The 22,977-nt window shown below is 31.3% G+C and overlaps 1 protein-coding gene across 2 annotated transcripts in view; it reads left to right on the top strand.

The window, feature by feature from the left end:
• LOC135927296 (uncharacterized) overlaps positions 1 to 22,977 on the top strand; it is a 27,060-nt gene extending 4,083 nt beyond the window's left edge. For both annotated transcript variants that reach the window (XM_065463262.1, XM_065463261.1), the window contains exons 3-12: positions 1,406 to 1,490; positions 1,576 to 3,873; positions 6,343 to 6,454; positions 7,050 to 7,314; positions 8,334 to 8,527; positions 19,500 to 19,712; positions 20,101 to 20,201; positions 21,383 to 21,754; positions 22,090 to 22,306; positions 22,776 to 22,977. In XM_065463262.1, the coding sequence (XP_065319334.1) occupies positions 1,406 to 1,490; positions 1,576 to 3,873; positions 6,343 to 6,454; positions 7,050 to 7,314; positions 8,334 to 8,527; positions 19,500 to 19,712; positions 20,101 to 20,201; positions 21,383 to 21,754; positions 22,090 to 22,306; positions 22,776 to 22,822 (3,904 nt within the window). In that variant the 3' untranslated portion in view covers positions 22,823 to 22,977. The remainder of the gene's footprint in view (positions 1 to 1,405; positions 1,491 to 1,575; positions 3,874 to 6,342; positions 6,455 to 7,049; positions 7,315 to 8,333; positions 8,528 to 19,499; positions 19,713 to 20,100; positions 20,202 to 21,382; positions 21,755 to 22,089; positions 22,307 to 22,775) is intronic.

Genomic DNA, 22,977 nt, shown 5'->3' with positions numbered 1-22,977 from the left:
CAAATTCTTGCATAAAGAAACAAAAGGGCGCCAATATTTTCTTTATTTTGTTAGAATATATTTTTTTCTATTTTTTTTTTTTTACAATTTAAATAAAATATTAAATTTTTTAAATATATTATATAAATAAATTCGGGCCAGGGTGGGGGGTGGACTTTGGACCGGGGTCACTTAGTATCAAGATGATACTAAACAGTTGCTTACTTTATCATCGATTTTGATAAATATGTGAAAAATTCATTCAAATATGGTTAAATTGACCTGTTGGGGAATGTGGAGATCTTTCACAGATATACTATGCTAAAAAAAATATTCTTTATCTAAACTTTATAATTAACTAGAATTGCAATCTATATCATTGATCTGCATCGGGCCTAATTTTTCAAGCACGGCCTGAACCCGACATTTTTTAAAAAAAGTTTAGCCGATCCGGTCCGGCCCGAACTCGAACTTTTTTTAAAAAAAATTCACAGACCCTGCCCGAATTTATTTAAATAAAGAAATTAATTTTTGTAATTACTCAAAATAAAAGATACGTGTTTACATGTGGCGTCTAGTTTCTGTTAAATAAAATCGAATATTTTTATTTTACATAAAAAATTAAACATGATAAAATTGATAAATTTAAGATATATTTAGAAAAAAAATTTCAAAGCCCGACCCTAGTTTAATTTTTAAAAAATTTAGGCCCGGGGCCGGGTACAGGCCGAGCTTACTTTTACGGATCTCTAATCCATTTACTTTCTAGTTGCGTATCATATCAGGATGTGCTAATTTTAATGAGACAAAATAAGATCTCAATTATTCTCTCCAACACGTATGTACCACAAAATTAATATTCAATGAAATAAATTGTGAATTTCACATTTTATTAATTTCAATTTATATAATATAATAAAATAAAATACTAAAAAAACTAAGAGTATTTGTATCGGTATATTTATATTATTTTTTTAAATCAACTAATTTGATATTAAATACTATCGAAATTATTCAATTAAATACAAAATACGAATAACAGATACAAAAATAGTGTTTATATCGTAATGTTTTAAAAATACAAGTATAATCGCTATTGTCAAACTCTGGGTATTCTTATAAATTGTAAATTAACTAATTTGATATTAAATACTAACGAAATTATTCAATTAAATACAATAATACGAATAACAGATACAAAAATAGTGTTTGTATCGTAATGTTTTAAAAATACAAGTATAATCGCTATTGTCAAACTCTGGGTATTCTTATAAATTGTAAATCAACTAATTTGATATTAAATACTATCGATTCAATTAAATACAAAATACGAATAACAGATACAAAAATAGTGTTTGTATCCCAATGTTTTATCGATATTGTCAAACTCTGGTAAATCAACTATTTTGATATTTTATGTTTATAGAGAAACACATTTCGACGATAAACCTAACAACGATGAAATAACTAAATGTGCCGATGTGAGACTTGTGAACTCCATTGAAACTAAAGTTTATTCTATTTTCTTATTATAACAATAAGCAATATCTCAATGTATACTTATTTCAAAAATATATATATATACAAAAAAAACAGACTTATGGATTGTTAGAAGAGATTGAAGAAGAATTGCCTAACCCCTCTTCCCAACCCGTTACAACTGAAACCCTCTCGTTTTCTCTGACTTCGAAAGTGTTTAAGAATAAGAATTCTTCCGTTCCCTATCGGGAAAAAAGTCAATCAAACAGGATATTCACGATCGTAAAGTCTGACATCCCCGATCAAGTCAAATGTGAGGATATATCCGTGACACCCAATATGTATTATGTTGTTGGGTCTGATCCCCCTATCCCCAATTACGTCGATACCTTGGTTAGGCTTATAGTTGAAGCCGCTTTGCCCCAAGCCATCCTAGATATGTACAAGAAAGATCTGGAAAGGTCCAACTCAATTACTCAAAGAATTCCCGGGTACGAAAGTCCAACCGATGTCAAGAGCCATGCCCGTTTCCTAGAATTAGAAATCGACAACATTTTAACTAGTAATAGGCTAGACAAAAAAAGTTCCAGGAGCGAATCGCATCTAGATTCGAGCGGCGGTTCCAACGTTTCGTCGGGTTTGAGTAGCGACGATTCCAGGGTAGATAACTTCAACATCGCGAAAACAATAAAACCGCCCAAAATAACCAGGAGGCGATGTAGAAAATTATCCGTCGACGCCTCTATCCAAACCGATTTTTCGATGCCCAAAACATTCTCCGCCTATAATTTATCCAAACAAGAACTCGAGTTGGTGGGATACATTCGCGAGAAGCGGGAAAATGAAGTTAACAAAAGCCAGAAAAACTTTTTCTTGAGCACGGTGTCGGAGTTGGAAAAAGAGATATCGGCGTTGACCAACGAAATGATTAAAATAGATACATGCGGGCATGAAAAGATAGTAACTAGGGACGATAAATTAGATATGAATATGTCGGTGGAACCATCTGTCCAGATGGCAAATCAAAATCGGCATGTCTGTTTAACCCAATCCCCTGTAATATCTGAGCAACACTTGGAAAATAAGTTGGAAACAATTAAAACGAAGAAACTTAAAGTTCGCGATGACTTCAATGAAACCGAACTGAGTACATTGTCGAATATTCGTTACGATGTATATAAGCAACCTCTTACCCATCACCAACCTATCAATCATTTAGATCACTGTAAATACGAGCGCCAATCACCTATCAAAGGTATAATGGTTTCTGACGATAACTTCAATCAAACTGAACTGAGTGCATTGTCGAATATTCACTACGGTGTATATAAGCAACCCGTTACCCATCATCAACCTATCAATCATTTAGATCACTATAAATATGAACGCCAATCACCTATCAAAGGTATAATGGGTTCTGAAACAAAACCTAATCGTTTGGAAAGTCCGGTTGTCGAAGCAATAGATTCTTCATCTTCTTGCTTTCCTCCTTCCCCATTAATCGTACTCGAAGATAAAACTATGGCCAAACCTGTCTGTAGAGTGAAGTACGCCGAATTAGAACTTGAAGACCAAATTCGGACACGGCCTGTCATCAATAATGACCGGCAATACATTAGCGACGAAGGGCGCAGACGTAAGATGCACGCCTCTCGTAAGGCTCATGAATCGTTGGCCTTCATATCCGCTACCAAGTGGAGATCGGATCAAACCATAATAAATAGTCCGCGATACGGTGACGATCCAAAAAGAATGTCAACTACATCTTATAGCTCTTTCATGCTGTACAAAACAGATGATAAGGAAAATGTCACATCTCTCGACGATAATGTCAAAGGAATCGCGTCTGGGCCCGTATTGACTAGCATAGAAAACAGGGAATATTTATCCAAACCTTTCACTCCCAATTATGGGAACAATCACGTGAGTCATGGGGAAGTCAAGGAAGCAGTGATCAATCGTAATAGTCAGCCAGTTAACAATTTCAATAAAGAACGTTTCCCGGTAATCAAGATGACCACTAGTCAACAACAAATAGCTTCCCCATCCTTAGATGAGACCAAATATACTCGATCCGATGGTCCCAAACCCGAAAGTCGAACTTACATAAAGACGAATCCCCACAAATTACCCGTCCGTATCCTGAATTCCTACGAGGAGAAGAGAATGATGGAAGCCATACCCGACAAAAGTAACAGGGTCAAATTGGCTAATTTTTATCTAAAATCCACGGGTAGTAAAACTAACGAGCCAACGAATGATAACGGCTCGCGGATGTTTAATAAAGTTGCGCCTCCCAGTAGTAAGTCGTGGATACCCTGGAATCATCTGTTTAAAAATTCGCGTAAAATGACCAACGATAAGGCGGATAATATCTTCGATACGAATGCCAAAGATATAGCCGATTCGTATAAGGTATAATAATTCTTCATTTTTTTTTATAAGTCTCAGAATAATAATTGAAACTTGAAAAAAAAAAGAATTTCTTTTTATTATTGAGCAGCTGTAAAATATATTCATTTTGAGCCGTGCCTCCTGACTAGAAATCTGCGTACCCGGCCCGTACCCGGCCCGGTCCGGTCCGAACAGGCTTCGGGCTTGATAAAAAAATGGGGTTCGGGCCGGGCTTGAAAAATTACCACCTCCGACTTCAAAATGGCTTAACTGAGTAGCCAAAAATTATCCGCTCGAGAGGTTGAGTTGAATTATATTTAATAATAGACTCAAAACCTGGGTCGAGAAAATTTTAAAAAAAAAATTGATTTAAAATTGATTCTAAATTAATTCGGTTGAAAAAGTGAGCCATTTATACCGCTTCCAATGACATATAATAATACCTAGTCTACATTCATGATGATGCATGAAAGCGTCGATGAATGTAAATCAGCTGGACTCGCCATTTTGGTAAACCCGTATATCAATTATTCACATGTTTAAAAACTACTTATTAAATTGATAACTTGCTTTCCTCACACCATCTCTATTAATTTAACAAAGTTCGCGTCAGAACATAGGAATAAATTTGGCCTCTCGTTTAAAATTTTTTTAATAACGATTATGGGTAGCCAAAATGGCGTCCCCAGCTGTTTTTCATTGATGTACCACCTTTTAAATGAAAGCATCGTTAGTCCATGTATTATTTATATGTCATTGACCGCTTCATATCTTCCATTTTCCCTTTAAAGATTCGCAAAAATACATCTAAAAAATTTTCCATAAAATCCGGGCCGTAAAATAATCCAAAAAAAAAATCTAGACCAGCCCCGGGCATGGGCCTAAATTTTTTGATCTTCGGCAAAGGTCTCTGACTAAAATCGTGAGGCAATATTTTCTTCAATCTTCTTTTTCCTCTTCTCCATTTAATGGCGATTTCCAGGTTTGCCCCAGGTTGACCAGTTTTCCCTGTGATTTAATCATTAGAAAATTTTCAAATAATTTGATAAGTTGTTTATGTGGGTCTTCTCATACATCTCGCGTATACCTTTCCCTTCAAAACCAGGGTGACATTTTTTTATTGTTTAAAATTGAAGACACCCCTCTCTAAATTTCATCCTTGCAGCCACTGCACCTAGTCAACTCCTTCACCTGCGCTAAGTGTATGGCCTAGATAACAGAACATCCATACTTTTTTTAAACTTATTTTATTTCTAATGTAAAAACCGATCATATTACAATTATCTTGCACATTTTTCATACACTTTCTACAAACAAATCTCGTGCTTGCCTCCTGCAGGTTTCCCTTTCCACCACTACACCTACTGTGAACCCATTTGCCACAGCAGGTACAGTGGAGCTTCTAGCAAAGCCTTTTCCACATATATCACCTGGCCACGTGTCTGTCTCCTCGATTCTTTTCTAAACTTTTGCCTCCAAACATCACCTTCGTTTCTATATTCATTTTTTTTTAATCCCTTCCATAATCCTCATCCAGCTAGCTATATTAACCTTCGATTCACTCTTTACTTTTTTTTAGCTATCACTACCAAATCGTCGGCACACAGTATTTCCAATTACTATTCTTCCCTCAACATTTTTTTTAAACAGTTTACACCTATTAGATCCTGTCTCTCTTTCCCCTTTGCTTCCTGTTCCCTCATTTTCCAATTCCTTTGCAATCTCCAGCGTTTCAATTCCCTGTGTTTTCGCATAGTATTTCTTTTTTCTATCCTTTGTTTTTTTTCCATGTCACTCTCCGCCATAGATTTTATTCATTCTTTGTAGCTTCTCTTTTTCTTCATCAATTACCTTTGGCTATCAAGGTTCTGCCACCGCGTCTCTTTTATCTCAGCGGTCCTTTTGGTCCAACCGCAGTTTTTTTCCGCTACCCTCAAACAAGTCTTTTTTTCCATTTTGGTTAATGATTCAAAATTGAGAAATTCTAATAATTCCCCATGGAAAGAAAGAAAGAAAGAAAGAAAGAAAGAAAGAAAGAAAGAAAGAAAGAAAGAAAGAAAGAAAGAAAGAAAGAAAGAAAGAAAGAAAGAAAGAAAGAAAGAACATTGTGACATGTATAGATTTTTATAAAATATTTAGAAAGAAACACTAAAATACACCATTGATTTATCTAGGATTTTCGAAAGGGGGGGGGGGGGGGAGCAGACATTTTGGTGGTTTTTTTCCGCCATTGTTTTTTTTGGATAATCTCTCTTGTAGGCGTTAGGAAATGTTTGGAGGAAATAAAATTTTATATTAAATTCAAACAATGTGGCAAATTTTTTTATTTAAAGGGAGAATTTCCCGCTCCCCTTCTCTCCTCCCATTGGTTGATTCCGATGAAAGGTACTGACTGTACTACTATAAAAAAAAAAGCTAAATACTACGTCATCGATTGGTATTAGCAGAAGTTTATAAAAAAAAAAATTATAAATTTTTTTACTTCCCTAGAAATCTGAACTCGAGAATTTCAAAAACCTCAACGGTAATCCGCTATACGCTGAGCCGAACAATACAAGCTACGTCGACGCCAACGAAAATTGTTATGGCGGAAATCATCAAGGTTATAATAAAAGGCTTCATTCATTTTTGGGGGCCCTTATTTTTTTTTTTGGCGCCGTATATTCTGTAATTCGCATCTAAGAGCATGTCAAAAGTTTTGGGGTTCAGACCACTCCACAAGTCAAAAAAAAAGTCAGCTGCGTTTCAGGTCGCCTTTAGAAACTAAAAATAAGGTCTACTAGTTATTTTGTCAACCATAATTTATCAACAAAATAACTAGATTTCCATTTGATTTTCTACAATATCATATGAAACGCAGTTGACTATTTTTATTTGGTTTTTTGGAGCGGTATGAACTACCCTGTTTGATTGTTCTCACCCGCTAAGGAATGGAAGAATCTTTATTACTAAACATTTTCGAAGTCAGAGAAAACGAGAGGGTTTCAGTTGTAACTGGTTGGGAAGAGGAGTTCAGGCAATTCTGCTTCAATCTCTTCTAAGAATCGATAAGTCTGTTTTTTTTTAAAAAAATTTCATATTTTAATCTTAGCATCTTTGGAGTTTTCTTTCCCTGAATCTTAAATTAATTTTTGAATATTGAAGATATGGGAATAATATATTTTTATACAAAAAATTATTTCTTTAATATAAATAAGCGCGGGGTGATTTCGGCAAAATTTCCAACGGAAATATTGGTCGTATTATGTCGGATTCGGAAAATTTTGGCGGCAGAGAGTACGGGAAATCCTCGAAATCGGATGACCACCGGTTCAAGAATAAAAACGCCAAGTTTGACATGACTCAATCCGTCTACGATGTTTGGCCTTACGAACCCAACAATGATCCCCTCTTGGTGCCAAACGGAATGGGGTCTAACAACATCATGTCCAAATCCTTCAACGATGAATACATACAAACTTGGTATAATACTTTTAATATAAAATAAGAACAAACGTCATTTCCCTGTTTTTTTTTGTTATTTTTCTGTAGTTAGAAGATTCACCGATAAAAACCGCTTCTGCTACCATTTTATTTTCGCAGATAGGGATTGATTGAACAGCGATTTTTTTTAAAAAAAATCAAATGTTTATAGAACTTGGCCTCCACTAGGGAGGGACCTCCTCAATCGAGAGCTTGCATTCCTTCAGAATTTTAGAGAAAACTCTTCCCCCCCCCCCACCGTTTCAGTTTCTTGACAAAATAAAAAATGTTGAAGCATTTATCTTCTAAGAACTGGGGAGTAGTCTAGTGTCGACTCTTCAGAGTTATTTTGAGATTTCGCGGGGAAATATTGATAATTAAAAGTTCTGATTTCTGATGATTATTATTCGATTATTTGTCTTACAAAATTAAAAAACTGCCCTTACGAAACAATTTTTTTATTTTTATTAAAAAATTTATCGTTAAAATGGCCGACTCTTTCTATTATTGATTAGCGGACATTTTTTTTTTTAAACTCTTCACTTTTCTTGATTAGATATAAGAAATATATCTTTATCGAAATCTATTGCGCACAACAACAAAAAAAAAATACCCCAAAGGAAAATAGAAAATATTAATTTCATTTTTTTAAACAAAGAAAACCAAATGAGATCATTGTATCGCGTATCCCCTCTATACCTATTTTCCCCTTTTGTACGTCCAATCAGGTTGCAAGGTTAGTCCTCGAAAGCGTAAAAATCGCATCTAACCAGCTGATCGTTAACTCGAGGGGGGGGGGGGGGGGGTCAGCTTTTTATTGAGCGCCGAAACGCGAGACCACGTATGTTAAATAAGAGGGTATCCACTTTCATTTTGCCCCCCTCCCATCTTCCTGTTATAGAGAGCTCGCACCAAACCTATTTTCCATAATAAATTGTAGGAATTCTTAATTAATTGGTTAAAAAAAGTATATAATCAATTATGAAAAACCTATTTAATCGTTCGCGTTATATTTTCAGGAATCCGCCTGCGCTAAACAATTTACGCTCTTCCTGCGACGATATATTAGGCGGAAATGGTAGCCATTCGTTGCTAGAATCGTCGAGACCCTACTATCTTAACAAATACTATAATTGTAATGGACATCTCGACAACAAACACCCCGAACCATACAAAAATACCGTTTTATCGGGCGACTTCAATTTGGATAATGGTAAAAAAAAAAAAAATTTTTTTAAACAAAACTATTGATTTCATTTGTTATTTTGTTTTTTTTTTAAATATTTTGTTTTTTTTTAAAATATTTTGTTTTTTTTTAATATTTTGTTTTTTTTTTAAAATATTTTGTTTTTTTTTTAAATATTTTTGTTTTTTTTTTAAATATTTTGTTTTTTTTTAAAAATATTTTGTTTTTTTTTAAAAAATATTTTGTTTAATATTATAAACTAGAGCCTCCAAGATTTCCAAAATATGATTTTTCTAATATCCAAGAAACTCAATGACAGTTAATAATTCCTAGACTGACGACGCGTTCATAAATAATACATTTGAAAGGGTCGGCTGAACGCAAATCAGCTGGACCCGCCATTTTTGGCAAACCCGTACAGTAATTATTCTCATGTTAAAATTGCTTCCTTATTATCTCGATGATGAGGCAATTCCTTTAATAAAGTTCGCGTCAGAACACAGGAATAAATTTGGCCTCTCGTTTAGAATTTTTTAATAATGATATGGGTAATCAAAATGGCGTCCCCAAGTTAAGTTATTGTCATTGATTAAAGTATGACTCAGTCGGTAATAGTTTTTTAACAATCCCATTTTGTACAACTAACAAAGGATATTGGTGGTCGTGTCGTGCCTCCTGGCAAAAACACTATGACCTCAAATAAATTTTATCTAGAGGTTCTAAGAACATTCCGATTCTATATATGATTACGCCTCATATAAGCGTCCACATCAGGATCCATAAATCTTCCGGGTTCCCTGGTAAAATTAGGAGTATTCGAATTTTTTGGCCTAAACTGAAATATAAGGAAATGCTTACTTTAATATTCTCCGCTAGTGTTGTTAAAAAAACATAGATCGCGTCGATTTTTTTTAACCAATAAACGGGACTGTATCAGCACAAATAAAATACCTAACCCTCAAGAGTTTTACCAAAAAGATGGGCAGAAAGGGTTAGATTCTTTTTTTGGCGCCAAATCAGGGGCTTGGATAATAATTATTATTTGTCCAAAATTTTGATTGGAGGCTTTTTGAACAACAATACATTTCCACATAGGTATTTTGGCGCCAAAAACAACATTCTCGGAGCCTCGAACCAAATAAATTCTCGATGCTCAGCTGTTTTTTCTGCCCTTTTATATTGAACCGAGTTAGTTCAATATAGTCATTACCCAATAAATACTCTCTACCGGAAATTATACTAAAACATTCATATCTGGGGGGGGGGGGGGGGGGGGGGTAAAATATTTATAAAATTTAAGAAAAAAAGAAAGAAATAAATAAAGAAAGAAAGAAATAAATAAATAAATAAATAAATAAATAAATAAATAAATAAAGAAAGAAAGAAAGAAAGAAAGAAAGAAAGAAAGAAAGAAAGAAAGAAAGAAAGAAAGAAAGAAAGAAAGAAAGAAAGAAAGAAAGAAAGAAAGAAAGAAAGAAAGAAAGAAAGAAAGAAAGAAAGAAAGAAAGAAAGAAAGAAAGAAAGAAAGAAAGAAAGAAAGAAAGAAAGAAAGAAAGAAAGAAAGAAAGAAAGAAAGAAAGAAAGAAAGAAAGAAAGAAAGAAAGAAAGAAAGAAAGAAAGAAAGAAAGAAAGAAAGAAAGAAAGAAAGAAAGAAAGAAAGAAAGAAAGTTAGTTTTTTTAAAAACAATATATACCCATTTCAAAAGATATTGGAAAGCGAGGATTATTTTTAGGTTTTTTAGTATAGTGTTGGTAATTAAGCGAATGTCGTCAATCGACCCGACTCATAACTCGAATAGCAAATTTTTTAAAAAATATTTAAAGTGTCAATTAAAGAGTAACATTTTTCGATAACATGGCTAATTCGGGGTAACACCTTAAATTTTTTTGAAAAAAGCAATGACATTTGGCATATAATAATACCTAGACTGACGATGCTTTCATTTAAAAGTGTTACATCAATGAAAAACAGCCGGGGACGCCATTTTGATTATCCATAATCATTATTGAAAAAAAATTTTAAATGAGAGGCCAAATTTATTCCTATGTTCTGACGCGAACTTTATTAAAGGAATTGCCTCTGATCGTCGAGATAAATAAGGAAGCAAGTTATCAATTTAAATAGTAATTTATGAACATGAGAATAATTACTGTTATGGGTTAACCAAAATGGCGGGTCCAGCTGATTTGCATTCCACCGACGCTTTCAAATGCATTATTTATGAATGCGTCGTCGTCAGTCTAGGTATTAAAAAAAAGGACAAATTACATAATATAGATACGCAAATCAAAATGAAACCTTCCTTTCCCTAATCGAAATCGATTTGCTTATAGCATTTGGAATATGGTAACGGGAAGTTCCCAATTGGGAACATCTTTTCTTCCTTCTATTAGGTATTATATGCATGTATCCAACAATTATTTTTAAAAAAAAGTCTGGGCCGGGTAAAATAAAAAAATAAATAAGACCTAACTTGGGAATTAAATAAATAAAAATTTTATTAAATTAAACCGGACCGAACTTGTAAAAAGTGGAAATTTTTTTTAAAAAAAAAAACATGACCAGGCCCTGAAAGAGTTAAATCCTCCCACTGGCCTAAAATTTTGACCTTTCGCCTAATTTATTTTCTACGATATTTAAGAAAAAATATCAAATAATTTCGAAAAATGATTGCATTTTTTTTACTTACGATAACAATTGAACACATGTATGTTATATACCAATACCATTATTATTGTTATTTATATGAAAATAATTTTATGCTGCATTATAAACATATAAAATAAATTGATTATCATCTTCACAACCATTTTTCAAATCGCTATTATATTAATAAAAAAAAATTTAAATTTTTTTTTTGCATTAAAATTGAAAATTGAAAATTGAAAATTGAAAATTGAAAATTGAAAATTGAAAATTGAAAATTGAAAATAGGAATATACTTATATAAATAAACCATATGTTTTTTTTTCTCCTTTGATTAACAATTTTCTCTCCTTTCTAAAAATAATTATTAGATTATTATTTTTATTATTATCCTAGATGTCTAAATGACATGACACTTGACAATCAAAGTAGATTAAGTTGTAGGGGGTAATATCGAGAGGATAGTGTTGTTATATTTCCTACATTTGACCATCTCAATTGTGTCTTTAGTCACGCTTTTAGATTAAATCTGATCGAATAAAGATTTCTACTTTGAGTCTCGACTTGAAGATTTAATTAGAATATTTCTGGATAAAGTTATGGCCTACGCTGTTTTATAGCTGACTAAAGATAGGTAGTCTAACAACTCTAATCCAGTAATTTAGGGTAATCCTGGTATTGTAACTTAAGTGAATGGAAAAAATTATATTCCACTTTATTATAAGGAAATATATATAATATAGCGCCAATGTGTATTTTCCGCAAGTGTGTTAGCGTTTTTTTTTTAAATTTCAAATTTCTGATTTTACCGGAAATTGTACGCCGTCATGTTTGGAATACCCTGAAAGAAAGAAAGAAAGAAAGAAAGAAAGAAAGAAAGAAAGAAAGAAAGAAAGAAAGAAAGAAAGAAAGAAAGAAAGAAAGAAAGAAAGAAAGAAAGAAAGAAAGAAAGAATTTAAAATTGTAAAAATAAAATTGCCAGAAAAAGCACGCTAATATATATATAAAAAAAACGAAAAAAAAATTGCAAATTTTTGTGTATTATATTTTCTTTTGTATAAAAGTAGGAAGTTGTTAAAAATTATAAAAAAAAAAATTTTAAGGGATCATTTCTGCAAATTCCAGATTAGTAATTACCTGCTATAAGTCACGTGAGAAGATTTAATCATAGTCTTTTATCCAAAATTATCCTAAATGTGTGTTGGCGGAGTGAGGGGGGGGGGGGGGGTATTTTTGGTTTTACCGTGAAGGGTTATTGGAAATGTATTAAGCCTGCTTTTTGAAGATCATTGATAAGCTTACATATATTTTTTTAGAGGATATAAAATGGAATCACCTGATTCGAAACTGAATTCAAAAAATGGCTTTACTTAAATTTTAAACCAATTTTGATAGTGCCCCTGGCCAGTCAGCCCTGAGACCGCCGCTAACGTCATTGTTAAAAGTGGCCCAATTTTATATTTTCCTTTTTATTATTCTTCCATTAACTTTTTTAGGAGCTTGATCGAATAATCACATGGATAAAAATAGAATAAGCATATAAAAATTATCAAAAACTTATTGCTTTTCATAAACATCAAAAAATATAGGGAACGAAAATATATATTTTATAAAATATTTGTGATTTCTTTCCTATACACCTTTCGGGTTAGGTCCGGTCAGCGGGAGGGCTGGTTAGGCTACGTTAGGGTGGAAATTTTTTGGGTTTTGACACTTTCTAACCCAGCTAGTTTTATATGAAGCGATATATCCTGTTAACATGTTAGTTAGGATAATTTTTATATTTGTAGATGGCGAATAAATAGTTCTTTATATAAATATATATACTAGACGGGGAATGAGCATGTTACCTGTTATTTGAAAATAATATCCAATTTTTATTCTTCCTACCCCCTCTCATTCCTTCAGGCCAGGTATAATCCATTAAAACTAAGTGCTATGGTTTGAGTAAAAATAAATTTAAAGCACTTACTTGATAATACCAATATTGTTTGTTAAATATTACTGATTACTTATACCTAATATTTAATAATAAGAAAAATTCCCAGGTAAAGTTCAAAGCCATATTAATTATGAAAAATTCTTCCTAGCCCAATGAAATATCATAATAATTTTGGTAGTTAAGAACTGAAATAAATATTTAAATAATCATAATGAATTTAAAAATACAATCAAAATTCAGATTTTCATGGGCCTTGGTTTTTTGATCAGGTCAAGCCCAGGCCTGCAAAAAAATTTGTTTTGGGCCAATGTCTGACCTATAATTAATAATAAAAAAATTCTCAAGCTTCCAAGCTCATAATAATTTTGCAAAATTTTCCCCAAGCCCAGCCCAATATAATTTATAAAAATATTTTCCAAGCCCAGCCTAACCCATAATAATTTTATAAAAAATTTTCTCATACCTGGCCAACCGATAGTAATTTTCCAAGCCTGGAGATAGGTAAAAATCTAAATACCATATCTATTTTTTAGTCTATTTTAACCCAGCTCACTCCAACCAAGGCCAACCCATTAAGACTAAGAGTAAATACTATTTTTTTGAATAAAAATATATTTAAATTAGATTTAACCTGAGGGCCATATAAATATTCTGTGTTAAATAATACACCTATGCCTAATATTAAAAAAATTCCCAAGCCAGGTCCTCGCACTTGGTTTTCTCAACCCGCAAAAGACCATAATAATTTTGATAGTTGAGGACTGGAATAAAATATATAAAAAGTCACAATGAATTTAGAAATACAATAAGAATACGAAAGTTGCGTGGACCTTGGTTTTTGATCATGCCTTGCCATGTCTTCAAAAGAAATTTTCAGGCCAATTTCTAGCCCATATTTAAAATTAAAAAATTTACAGGAATCTTAGACTATAATAATTATGAAAAATGTTTCTCAAGCTATGTGCAAGTCAATATTCATGGTGAAAAATATTTCCCAAGCCCAGGAAAACCCAAATAATTTATTTGATCCAGAAAAATAGGTCTGATGTAAGGGTCTTATAAGAATTAAATCTGTCTAATTTCAAAATTATAATCAAATGAAGGGTAAATTTCTGATTTACCTATGATTCTACTGGTGAGCTCCTGGTATTTATATAAAATTCATGAATACATATTACTGAAAATATGTTTATTCTAATTTAAATTTTAAACAAACCATTTTAAATTTTGATATTTCCAATACATGCTCTCAGTATACATTGCAACAATTTTACCTCTTTTATTTTAATATTTATATTAAATTTGTTTAATACCATGCACACAAACTAAATAATTACCCGTCAACATATAGTTTTTTGATCAGTTCTGGCTATGTCTGCAAAAAAAATTTCAGACCAATCTATAACCCATATTTAAAATTCAAAAATCTTAAAGCACCTCTATTTTAAATTTTATTCAATATGATTTCCATTACATTTTTAAATTTTGATATTTCTAATACATGCTCACAGTATACATTACAACAATTTTACCTCTTTTACTCTTAAATTTTAATATTTATATAAAATTTATTAATAAAGTATATTTAATACATACACACAAACTAAATAATTACCCTTCAACATCTATATAATTAATATTTTAAATTATATTATATTCAAGTTGGTGTATGCGTGAAACTTTAATATATATATAATTATTATTATATATTTTTCAAACATTTTTAAATATATTAAAACATAAAATATTATATTTTCGTTTTTTTTAATACTTTATATTATTTATTATTTGAAAATTGAAAATTAAAGGATTTATGAAATTTAATTAATATTTTAAATTTATTTATCAAGTTGGTGCATGAGGTAAAGCATAAGAACGTTTGCCTTCCAATAGTGAAGTCGCAAGTTCCAATCCCGGGGATGGCAAAAAAAAATTTTCAAAAAAAAATTTACATTACACTATATAGTCTCCTTAAATTTTAAATACATTACGGAGATACGAAAACGATCATCGTGTGATTATGGAGATTATATATATTAGACATATATGCCCGCCCCTGGTTTAACAATCTTAGACCCTGCCTTGCCCTGGTATTTTGTAAAAATAATTTTCAGGCCAAAAAAAGAATTTTTTAGGCCTGGGCCTACAGGTCTCTGATATATATATAATTTGACGATTTTAAGTTGCCGATGAAAAGCTATGTTGTATAAAACATGAGAACAATAATATATGCACACACCATTTGCCATTAGACTGAATAGAAGTTCCTGGAGGATTTATATTTAATTTTTCACAATTAACACACACCATCACTTTTATATTCATTTTACATAATTTTACGTAATAAATTAATCATGTCTGTTTTTTTAGAAAATATTAATAATTAAAAAAAAAATATTTGTTAAAAATAAAGTTTTTATTAATATAAAAGAACTTAAATAAGTTTATTTATTTATTAACAAACGCCATCTAGCTTAATTTTATTTATTAAATTTTGAAATTGTTTATCAAATTTGTAAAATATTTAAATAAATAATTGCTTTAAATTTTTTTTATTAAAATTATAAAATATTATAAATCTAACATGATATATGTAAAAATCATTATTAACTAAGATTATGGACAATATTTATCTGGCTTGTTAACATTTTTTAATATTATATTACGTATTTTTTCCTTAATCAAAAGATATATCAGAAAAAAATACGTAAAAAATATTTAAAAATAACAGAGTTGTTAAAAGATACTTTTTAAATGGTTCTAGATACAGACACATCGTCTAAAAAAATATCTAGATACCGATATTTTAATCAAAAATCTATCTAGATACATATACAGATACCACATTTTTATATCTAAGGTACATATACAGATACCACATTTTTATATCTAGATCTTTTAACAACTCTGAAAAATAATATTAAGTTGAATCGAATATAAACTGCGGATTATAGCTATATGTATCTGTCGATTTGTAATTGACATTTATAGACGTTTTGTCAATATATTTGAAAAAAAAAAATTTTCTTTGTTTCAAAAATTTTTAATCATGGTGATTTTGTTGTTGTAATATTTATATAAAAAAAATAAAGATAATTTAAACGAGCTGTAATATATTTTAAAATATGATTTGCACCGGACCTAATATTTTTCAAGCCCGACCCGGCACGACTCGACCCGAACCCGAAATTTTTTTAAAAAAGTATTAGGCCCGACCCGGCCCGAACCCAATTTTTTTTAAAAAAACTTAAGTCCGAGTCTGGCCCGGCCTTACTTTTGCCGATCTCTAATATACATATTATAATCATGGGATGTAATATTGGTTTTTTTGATATTGACATTTATATGAAATAAAATGATGGGACGAAATATTGGTATATATGAAATATTGTTAAATGTGATAACCATAATTTCTAAATATTATTTTTCGAAGAGACCAAACAATTATTTCTATATTATTATAAGTAAAGAGAGAGAAATTAAAATAGTTTTTTTTTCTTTCTTTCTTTCTTTCTTTCTTTCTTTCTTTCTTTTTTCTTTCTTTCTTTCTTTATTATTATGGTGAAAAACAAGTTTAAAACGATTATGTCAATTATTACCTTATCAAAAAATATTTATATCACAGAAATTGTACCAAAAAATTTTTTTTAATTAATCATGTTTAAATATCGTCTGTCAAAAAAAAAAGAAGATTAGTTATTAAAATGATGATAAATTGAAATGATTGGGATAAAAGATGTTTATTATGACAGTTTGCACCTCATTAAGATAATATTTTCACTTATTCGTCCATTTCCCCAAGACATAGCCAGCCATTTCAGATGTAAAATTTATATTTTGTAAATTCAAACACCTTAAAAAAATACAAATGGTGGCCATTTTTAAATTTTATCCAACAATTTAAAAATAAAAATCATGTGCTTTACAGCTAATACTTAATTATCGCAATGGTTCTTTTCTTTATGACCTCTAAGGGTAGAACGTATTATAATCAATATGAAAGATCGCTTGCTTACTTCTACTAACACTTAATTTCTGTAGTTGTTCTTTGCTTTTTAGTGTTCTCTAATGAGCTGAGACCAAAATAAAATATCAAAACGGTCGCGGAAATATTTTCCGTCACTCATGTAAGCGGAGCGAACAAAGGCGGAGATTATTTCTATTATGTTGATTATCAATGATTGGTATTTCCCATCTAATTTTAGAATTTTCAACCGACAAGCATACCGTCATACATATGCCATCGCGTTTTTTTTAATATATAAATAAATTAATTTATTATCGAGATAATTGAATTTAAATTGCGAAGTTGTATGCACATATTATGCAATATATAGTTAATAGTTAATAAAATAATTAAATAATGTTTATATTTTTAGAAGGTTAAATAGACAATTCAATAAAAAAAAAAAAATTTAAAAGAATTAAAATAAATTCCTATTTGAAATGTATTAAAAATTTTCGTTTTAATTTAAATTTTAATTTCAATCTCGACAAAACTAACAAACACAAAACAATGATAATTTGCCCGCTAAAAACTGTATGCCGAAAATAAAAAAAATATATCCCTCAATTCGTTAATTTCTTCCCCAAGGAAAAATCAAAAAGGGATAAAACTTAAATCATCTTCACAAACATTAATGCACAATAAATCGAATCCTTCATATACCTAGCTAGCTCAAATGTATGGTTTAGATGATATCGATATTTCTGACCACGGCTCAGATGACATAGATATTAGATCTAATTATTATTATTTTCGTCATAATTATCCGATCTTGAGTGAACCCAAATTGAAAAAAAGTTTAATTTTAATATATATATATATTTATTATATATATATATATTCACAGATCTGCAAACCCGGTCCGGCCCGGCCCGTATTATATTTTTTTTTAAATATAACCGAGCCGTGCCGTGCAAATGGCAGGTCTTTGATATATATATAGTATATATAAAACTCGAAACAAGTTCGCCATCTTATTTTTTTATTAGTTTAAATTACAAAATAAAAAGAAATACCCATAATATATGAGTCAATACATGGGTGGGGTTAAGATAAATATATGTATATGTTATAACTGGTGACAACATGCAAAATTTTACTAAAATTTTTATATTATATAGGTATTAAGTAAATCATTCCGTTAGTTCTTATATGGCTTGCGTAGATACCCTTAATTGGTTCATATCTTTGAAAAGAATATTGTTTATAAAATATATGAAAGAAAGAGAAAGAAAGAAAGAAAGAAAGAAAGAAAGAAAGAAAGAAAGAAAGAAAGAAAGAAAGAAAGAAAGAAAGAAAGAAAGAAAGAAAGAAAGAAAGAAAGAAAGAAAGAAAGAAAGAAAGAAAGAAAGAAAGAAAGAAAGAAAGAAAGAAAGAAAGAAAGAAAGAAAGAAAGAAAAGAAAAGAAAGAAAGAAAGAAAGAAAGAAAGAAAGAAAGAAAGAAAGAAAGAAAGAAAGAAAGAAAGAAAGAAAGAAAGAAAGAAAGAAAGAAAGAAAGAAAGAAAGAAAGAAAGAAAGAAAGAAAGAAAGAAAGAAAGAAAGAAAGAAAGAAAGAAAGAAAGAAAGAAAGAAAGAAAGAAAGAAAGAAAGAAAGAAAGAAAGAAAGAAAGAAAGAAAGAAAGAAAGAAAGAAAGAAAGAAAGAAAGAAAGAAAGAAAGAAATTTTTTTTGATAGGGTTTAGTTAGAACAATATATATATATATATTATTTAATTTCACATATAGTTTTTAATTTATTTATATTTTTTGTAACTTTGGCCGACAATGTATTATATTGACCAAATTACAATAATATCATGTCATATTTATAAAGTAAAATTAAATTAAATTATGGATCCATGTTAAAATATTTAGACTTGACTTTTAGCATTACGTTGTTACTCTGTTTGAAATTATATAGTTTTCATATTTAATTTTTACCAGTTGAAAAATGTTATAATTTTACATATGATCTAATCCATTTATAGTAAAGGGAAGGAAAAGGAAACGGGATTAAATATAAAGAATGGAATAATATTATCAACTTAATAAATATCGCATTCAAATTATTACTATATCTTATATTATAGTGATGTTAAATTACATAACTTTGACCAAACTCCAAAATGGAGTCGTCATGATTATCAAGTTTAGCCTCAACTCTGGCAAAAGTTAGATGGTTTAAACAACATTACTTATCATATCGAGTAGCTATTTAAAAAGTTTTTTTTCAATATTAAAATATTCTATTCGAATGATCATTTAGTAATTCCTAACTAGTGCGCTCTGAAGAGATTTTAAGAAAAATCTATTTATATATATTCATGTTAAATGTAAATTTCCGAACTGACTTTTTTTGGGTGTGGTGACTTTAATTTTTAACTATCCAAAAATATTTAAATTTTTTAATGAAAACCTATCTACAGAAATGAATGTCCTGAACATAATACCGCCAGACGTTAAGGAACAAATAGATATGAGTCAACGGGTTACGAAAGGTCTGATGTCGCCCACTTCTCACGATAAGAAGAACAAGGCCACTCAATTCTTCATGAAAAATGCGGAGAAGGTCAATATCGAGAATAACAACAACGGCGTAGAAGCGGAAATCTCTGATGACAGTTACAGGAAAAAAATAGGTATTAGAAAAAACATCTTTTTTTTATATCCTATATATTTTACTAAGTTGTATTGCAGTGGAAGCGTCGTTGAATTGAATGCAAATCAGCTGGACCCGCTCATTTAGATTTTTATAAAAATCAATATTAGTTAGTGTTGCTTAAACGGCCCAATTCGAGCCTATTTTTTAAAAAACAGCTGACTCAGTATTCTCATCCAGAAAAAAATATTGCCCCAGCCCTGAAGATTTTGCTCATAGATGGGCACACAGGATTGAACATCTGTTTGTTTGGCGAAATCTCGGCACTTAGGGAAATCAGCTGTTTACCAACACTAATCAATATTATATTTTAACAAAAAAAGAGGGCAGAAAAATATATATATATATTATATAAATTTTTGTTTTAGATTATTTTAACGCATATCAAAGACAACTAAATGGCAGAAGTAATACAGCTGTTACCAATTTTTCGGGCCAAGCCCAAGCTCTCAGTGAAAATTTATCCAATGTAAGATAATACGATTTTTTTTTTATTTATTTGTTTACAAAAATAATGCACGCAACAAAAACAAAATACTTTCGATAAATACGTCATTCACGGATAGTGGTTAATTTTGTCACCCTAGTTTGGGTAAAGAATTCTATTCGTGAATTTATGGAAGGGAACGACTCATCTGGAATTTGCGACTCTTCACCTTTGGATTTCCGGTCACAAACATATCAAACTTCCACATATTATTATGTACCATTGTAAACAGCTGTTGACTTTATCCATCGGGTAGAAAAATATTAAACACAGACTGAGATGGATCCTGAGAATCATATATTCAGATTTAGGGCTCGATACTGTTCCTTCGTTTAGAGCCCGCGGTCCTGAGCATCGCCTAGGGTCAAACCTATCGTTTTCATGTCATTATCTACCACTTTCACCCAGACTGTCTTACGTCGTTATCTGGGTATTGCCCCCCTCACCCACTCCCAACCAACGGCATCTATTCAAGGAATTAAAATGATATGGCTATTAGTGCGGACATTTTCTAACGATTATATGGATATTAATGGTTATTAATTTATAAAATGATTGGGATAGAGTTAACCTAATGTTAGAGTTTTAAAAAATATTTCCTAAATATATTTTAGCCGCGAATTTTCTATTTTTTTTTTTTGGTTTATCGCTAAAGGTTTTTCTTTAATTTTTATTCTGTCGGTGTTTTAAACACGGCCCAACTCCAATATCGAACCTTACTGTTGTATCTGTCGATATATAAATGACATTTATGGACGTTTATCAATCGATTTCGAAAAAGAGATACATCACATTTTTTTTTTATCTTTGTTTTTTTTTAGAATTATCATGTGACATTATGATTATCTATCCCAAAATCCTATTTTCAGCTTCATCGTGGTGGGGGAGTGGCAACATCTTTTGGCCGCTGATAGAGATCTTAAAGGTTCCCTCTGATCTGGGTCTAGAATAGGATCACCTTTTCCTCGACCGGGTGCAAAAACCACTTGGTTGATGTCAGGAAGGGCATCCGATCCTAAATGTTTCGCTACAGAATTTCACTATTGTTACGACAAAGCATGGGCAGGGTGCAGCCCAAAGTAAAAAAGGTGAAGGAATCGGGTGCGGAATTATTTTTGGGAACCATTATAAAACTTACAACACAATTATTTTTTTTTGTTTAGCATGGAACTGATTACAATGCCCGTTCCGACATTTGCACGCACGACAAAATATCTCCCGAAGTGTGCAAATCCATCGCGAACGACTTGATGAAGGGGATCAAGGATTCGCAGTACAATAATCGCGGAACGAATCGCGTCACTAACGGATACGCCAATGAAGGGAATGGCCAGGGTCTGCAATTGAATGGCCACTCTAGAATGGGAAAGGTTGATAGGGGTGCCGAGATTTTCGCCAAGAGAAGATTAAAATCCCAAGATTGGGTCGTGAATTCGGACATAACTAAAAGCGATTGCATCAATTACGCTTCAAGGAATATGCCTTCGGAATGTAACGGCAAGGAATCTCCCGTGAAAAAGAGCTGGATGCTCCAAGTTTATTTAAGTTCTTTTTTAAATATTTCTTCTTCATATCTTTATCAAACATTTCAAAAGTAATTTTAAAGAGATTTTCGTTTAAAAAAAATGATGTTCAGGAGTTTTCGAATATTACGTAAAGGTCGGCCCGGTCAATATTCCGAAATTTCGATCAGCTGTGTAGAATTATTTTATAGGCTGGGACGTGTAAAATACGGGCCGGTCAATCGCCGACCTATATATTGAGCAATTTTGAAATTTTATTAACAAAAACAATGAGATATATGATCTATGATAGCTACACTTTAGAAATATATGTTATAAGTATCGGTTTTCACAATTACGGCATTAAGAATAACCATAATGCGGACACGGCTTACACCAACGGAGAATCACGTGTCAATGGCGTAAGCACCGGGTATAACGGATATAACCACGTGACACCGCATCGCGAAAAATCAAATGGGTGGGCCTTTTTGAACCCTTCTTCCAGCGGTCATAAATACAATAATTACACGAAAAACTTCAACACCTTGCCAAAGACTTGGAATACCGTCAAAGGAAGAAACGGTATAATTTTCAAATTTCCTTTAAAAAAATCTCCAGTTTTCTAGTCAATATCGGCATTTATAACTTAAGCTGGATAGCCTGACCAGACATTTTTAAACCGAACCTGCCCCAAGCTGGATAGCCCGAGCCGACATTTTCAAACCGAACTTGCCCCAAGCTGGATAACCCGACCCCGCCTTTTCAAGCCGAACTCGCCCCGAACTGAAAAGCCCGGCGCGGCATTCTGAAGCCTAACTCAACAACTTGTACAAAATTAGTTTAAAGGCTGAACCGGGCTAAAAAAAAATTTGCTGTCAAAACTGTAGAAACTTTTTTTTAAATTTTTTGTTGGACGGTTCGGACCGGATCGCGTCAACCTATTTCCTCGCATGTTTTCTATCTATTGTATCATCTATCACTTGGACGGGGGGCTACCATCTTTATTTATTATTTTTATTTTAATTTTTTTTAAAAAATTCATAATTTCAAGAAATCGGTAATGGCGGGTACGAAATCAAAGATATATATCTACAATGAATAGCAATCACGTGGTCAAATTTTTTTTAGAATTTTTAAATTTATTTTTAAAAAAATCATACTGCCATTTTTATCTAAATTGAAAAAAAAAATAAGAAAAAATATCAAAGCATTTTCATTTTAGTGGTTAAATTATTGAATCGATTAATAAGAAT

The sequence above is a fragment of the Gordionus sp. m RMFG-2023 genome, chromosome 3 (genome assembly GCF_954871325.1).
Source record: "Gordionus sp. m RMFG-2023 chromosome 3, tfGorSpeb1-WG-v2, whole genome shotgun sequence".
Classification (NCBI taxonomy): Eukaryota; Metazoa; Nematomorpha; class Gordioida; order Chordodea; family Parachordodidae; genus Gordionus; species Gordionus sp. m RMFG-2023.
This window is presented reverse-complemented; position numbering and strand designations above follow the sequence as displayed.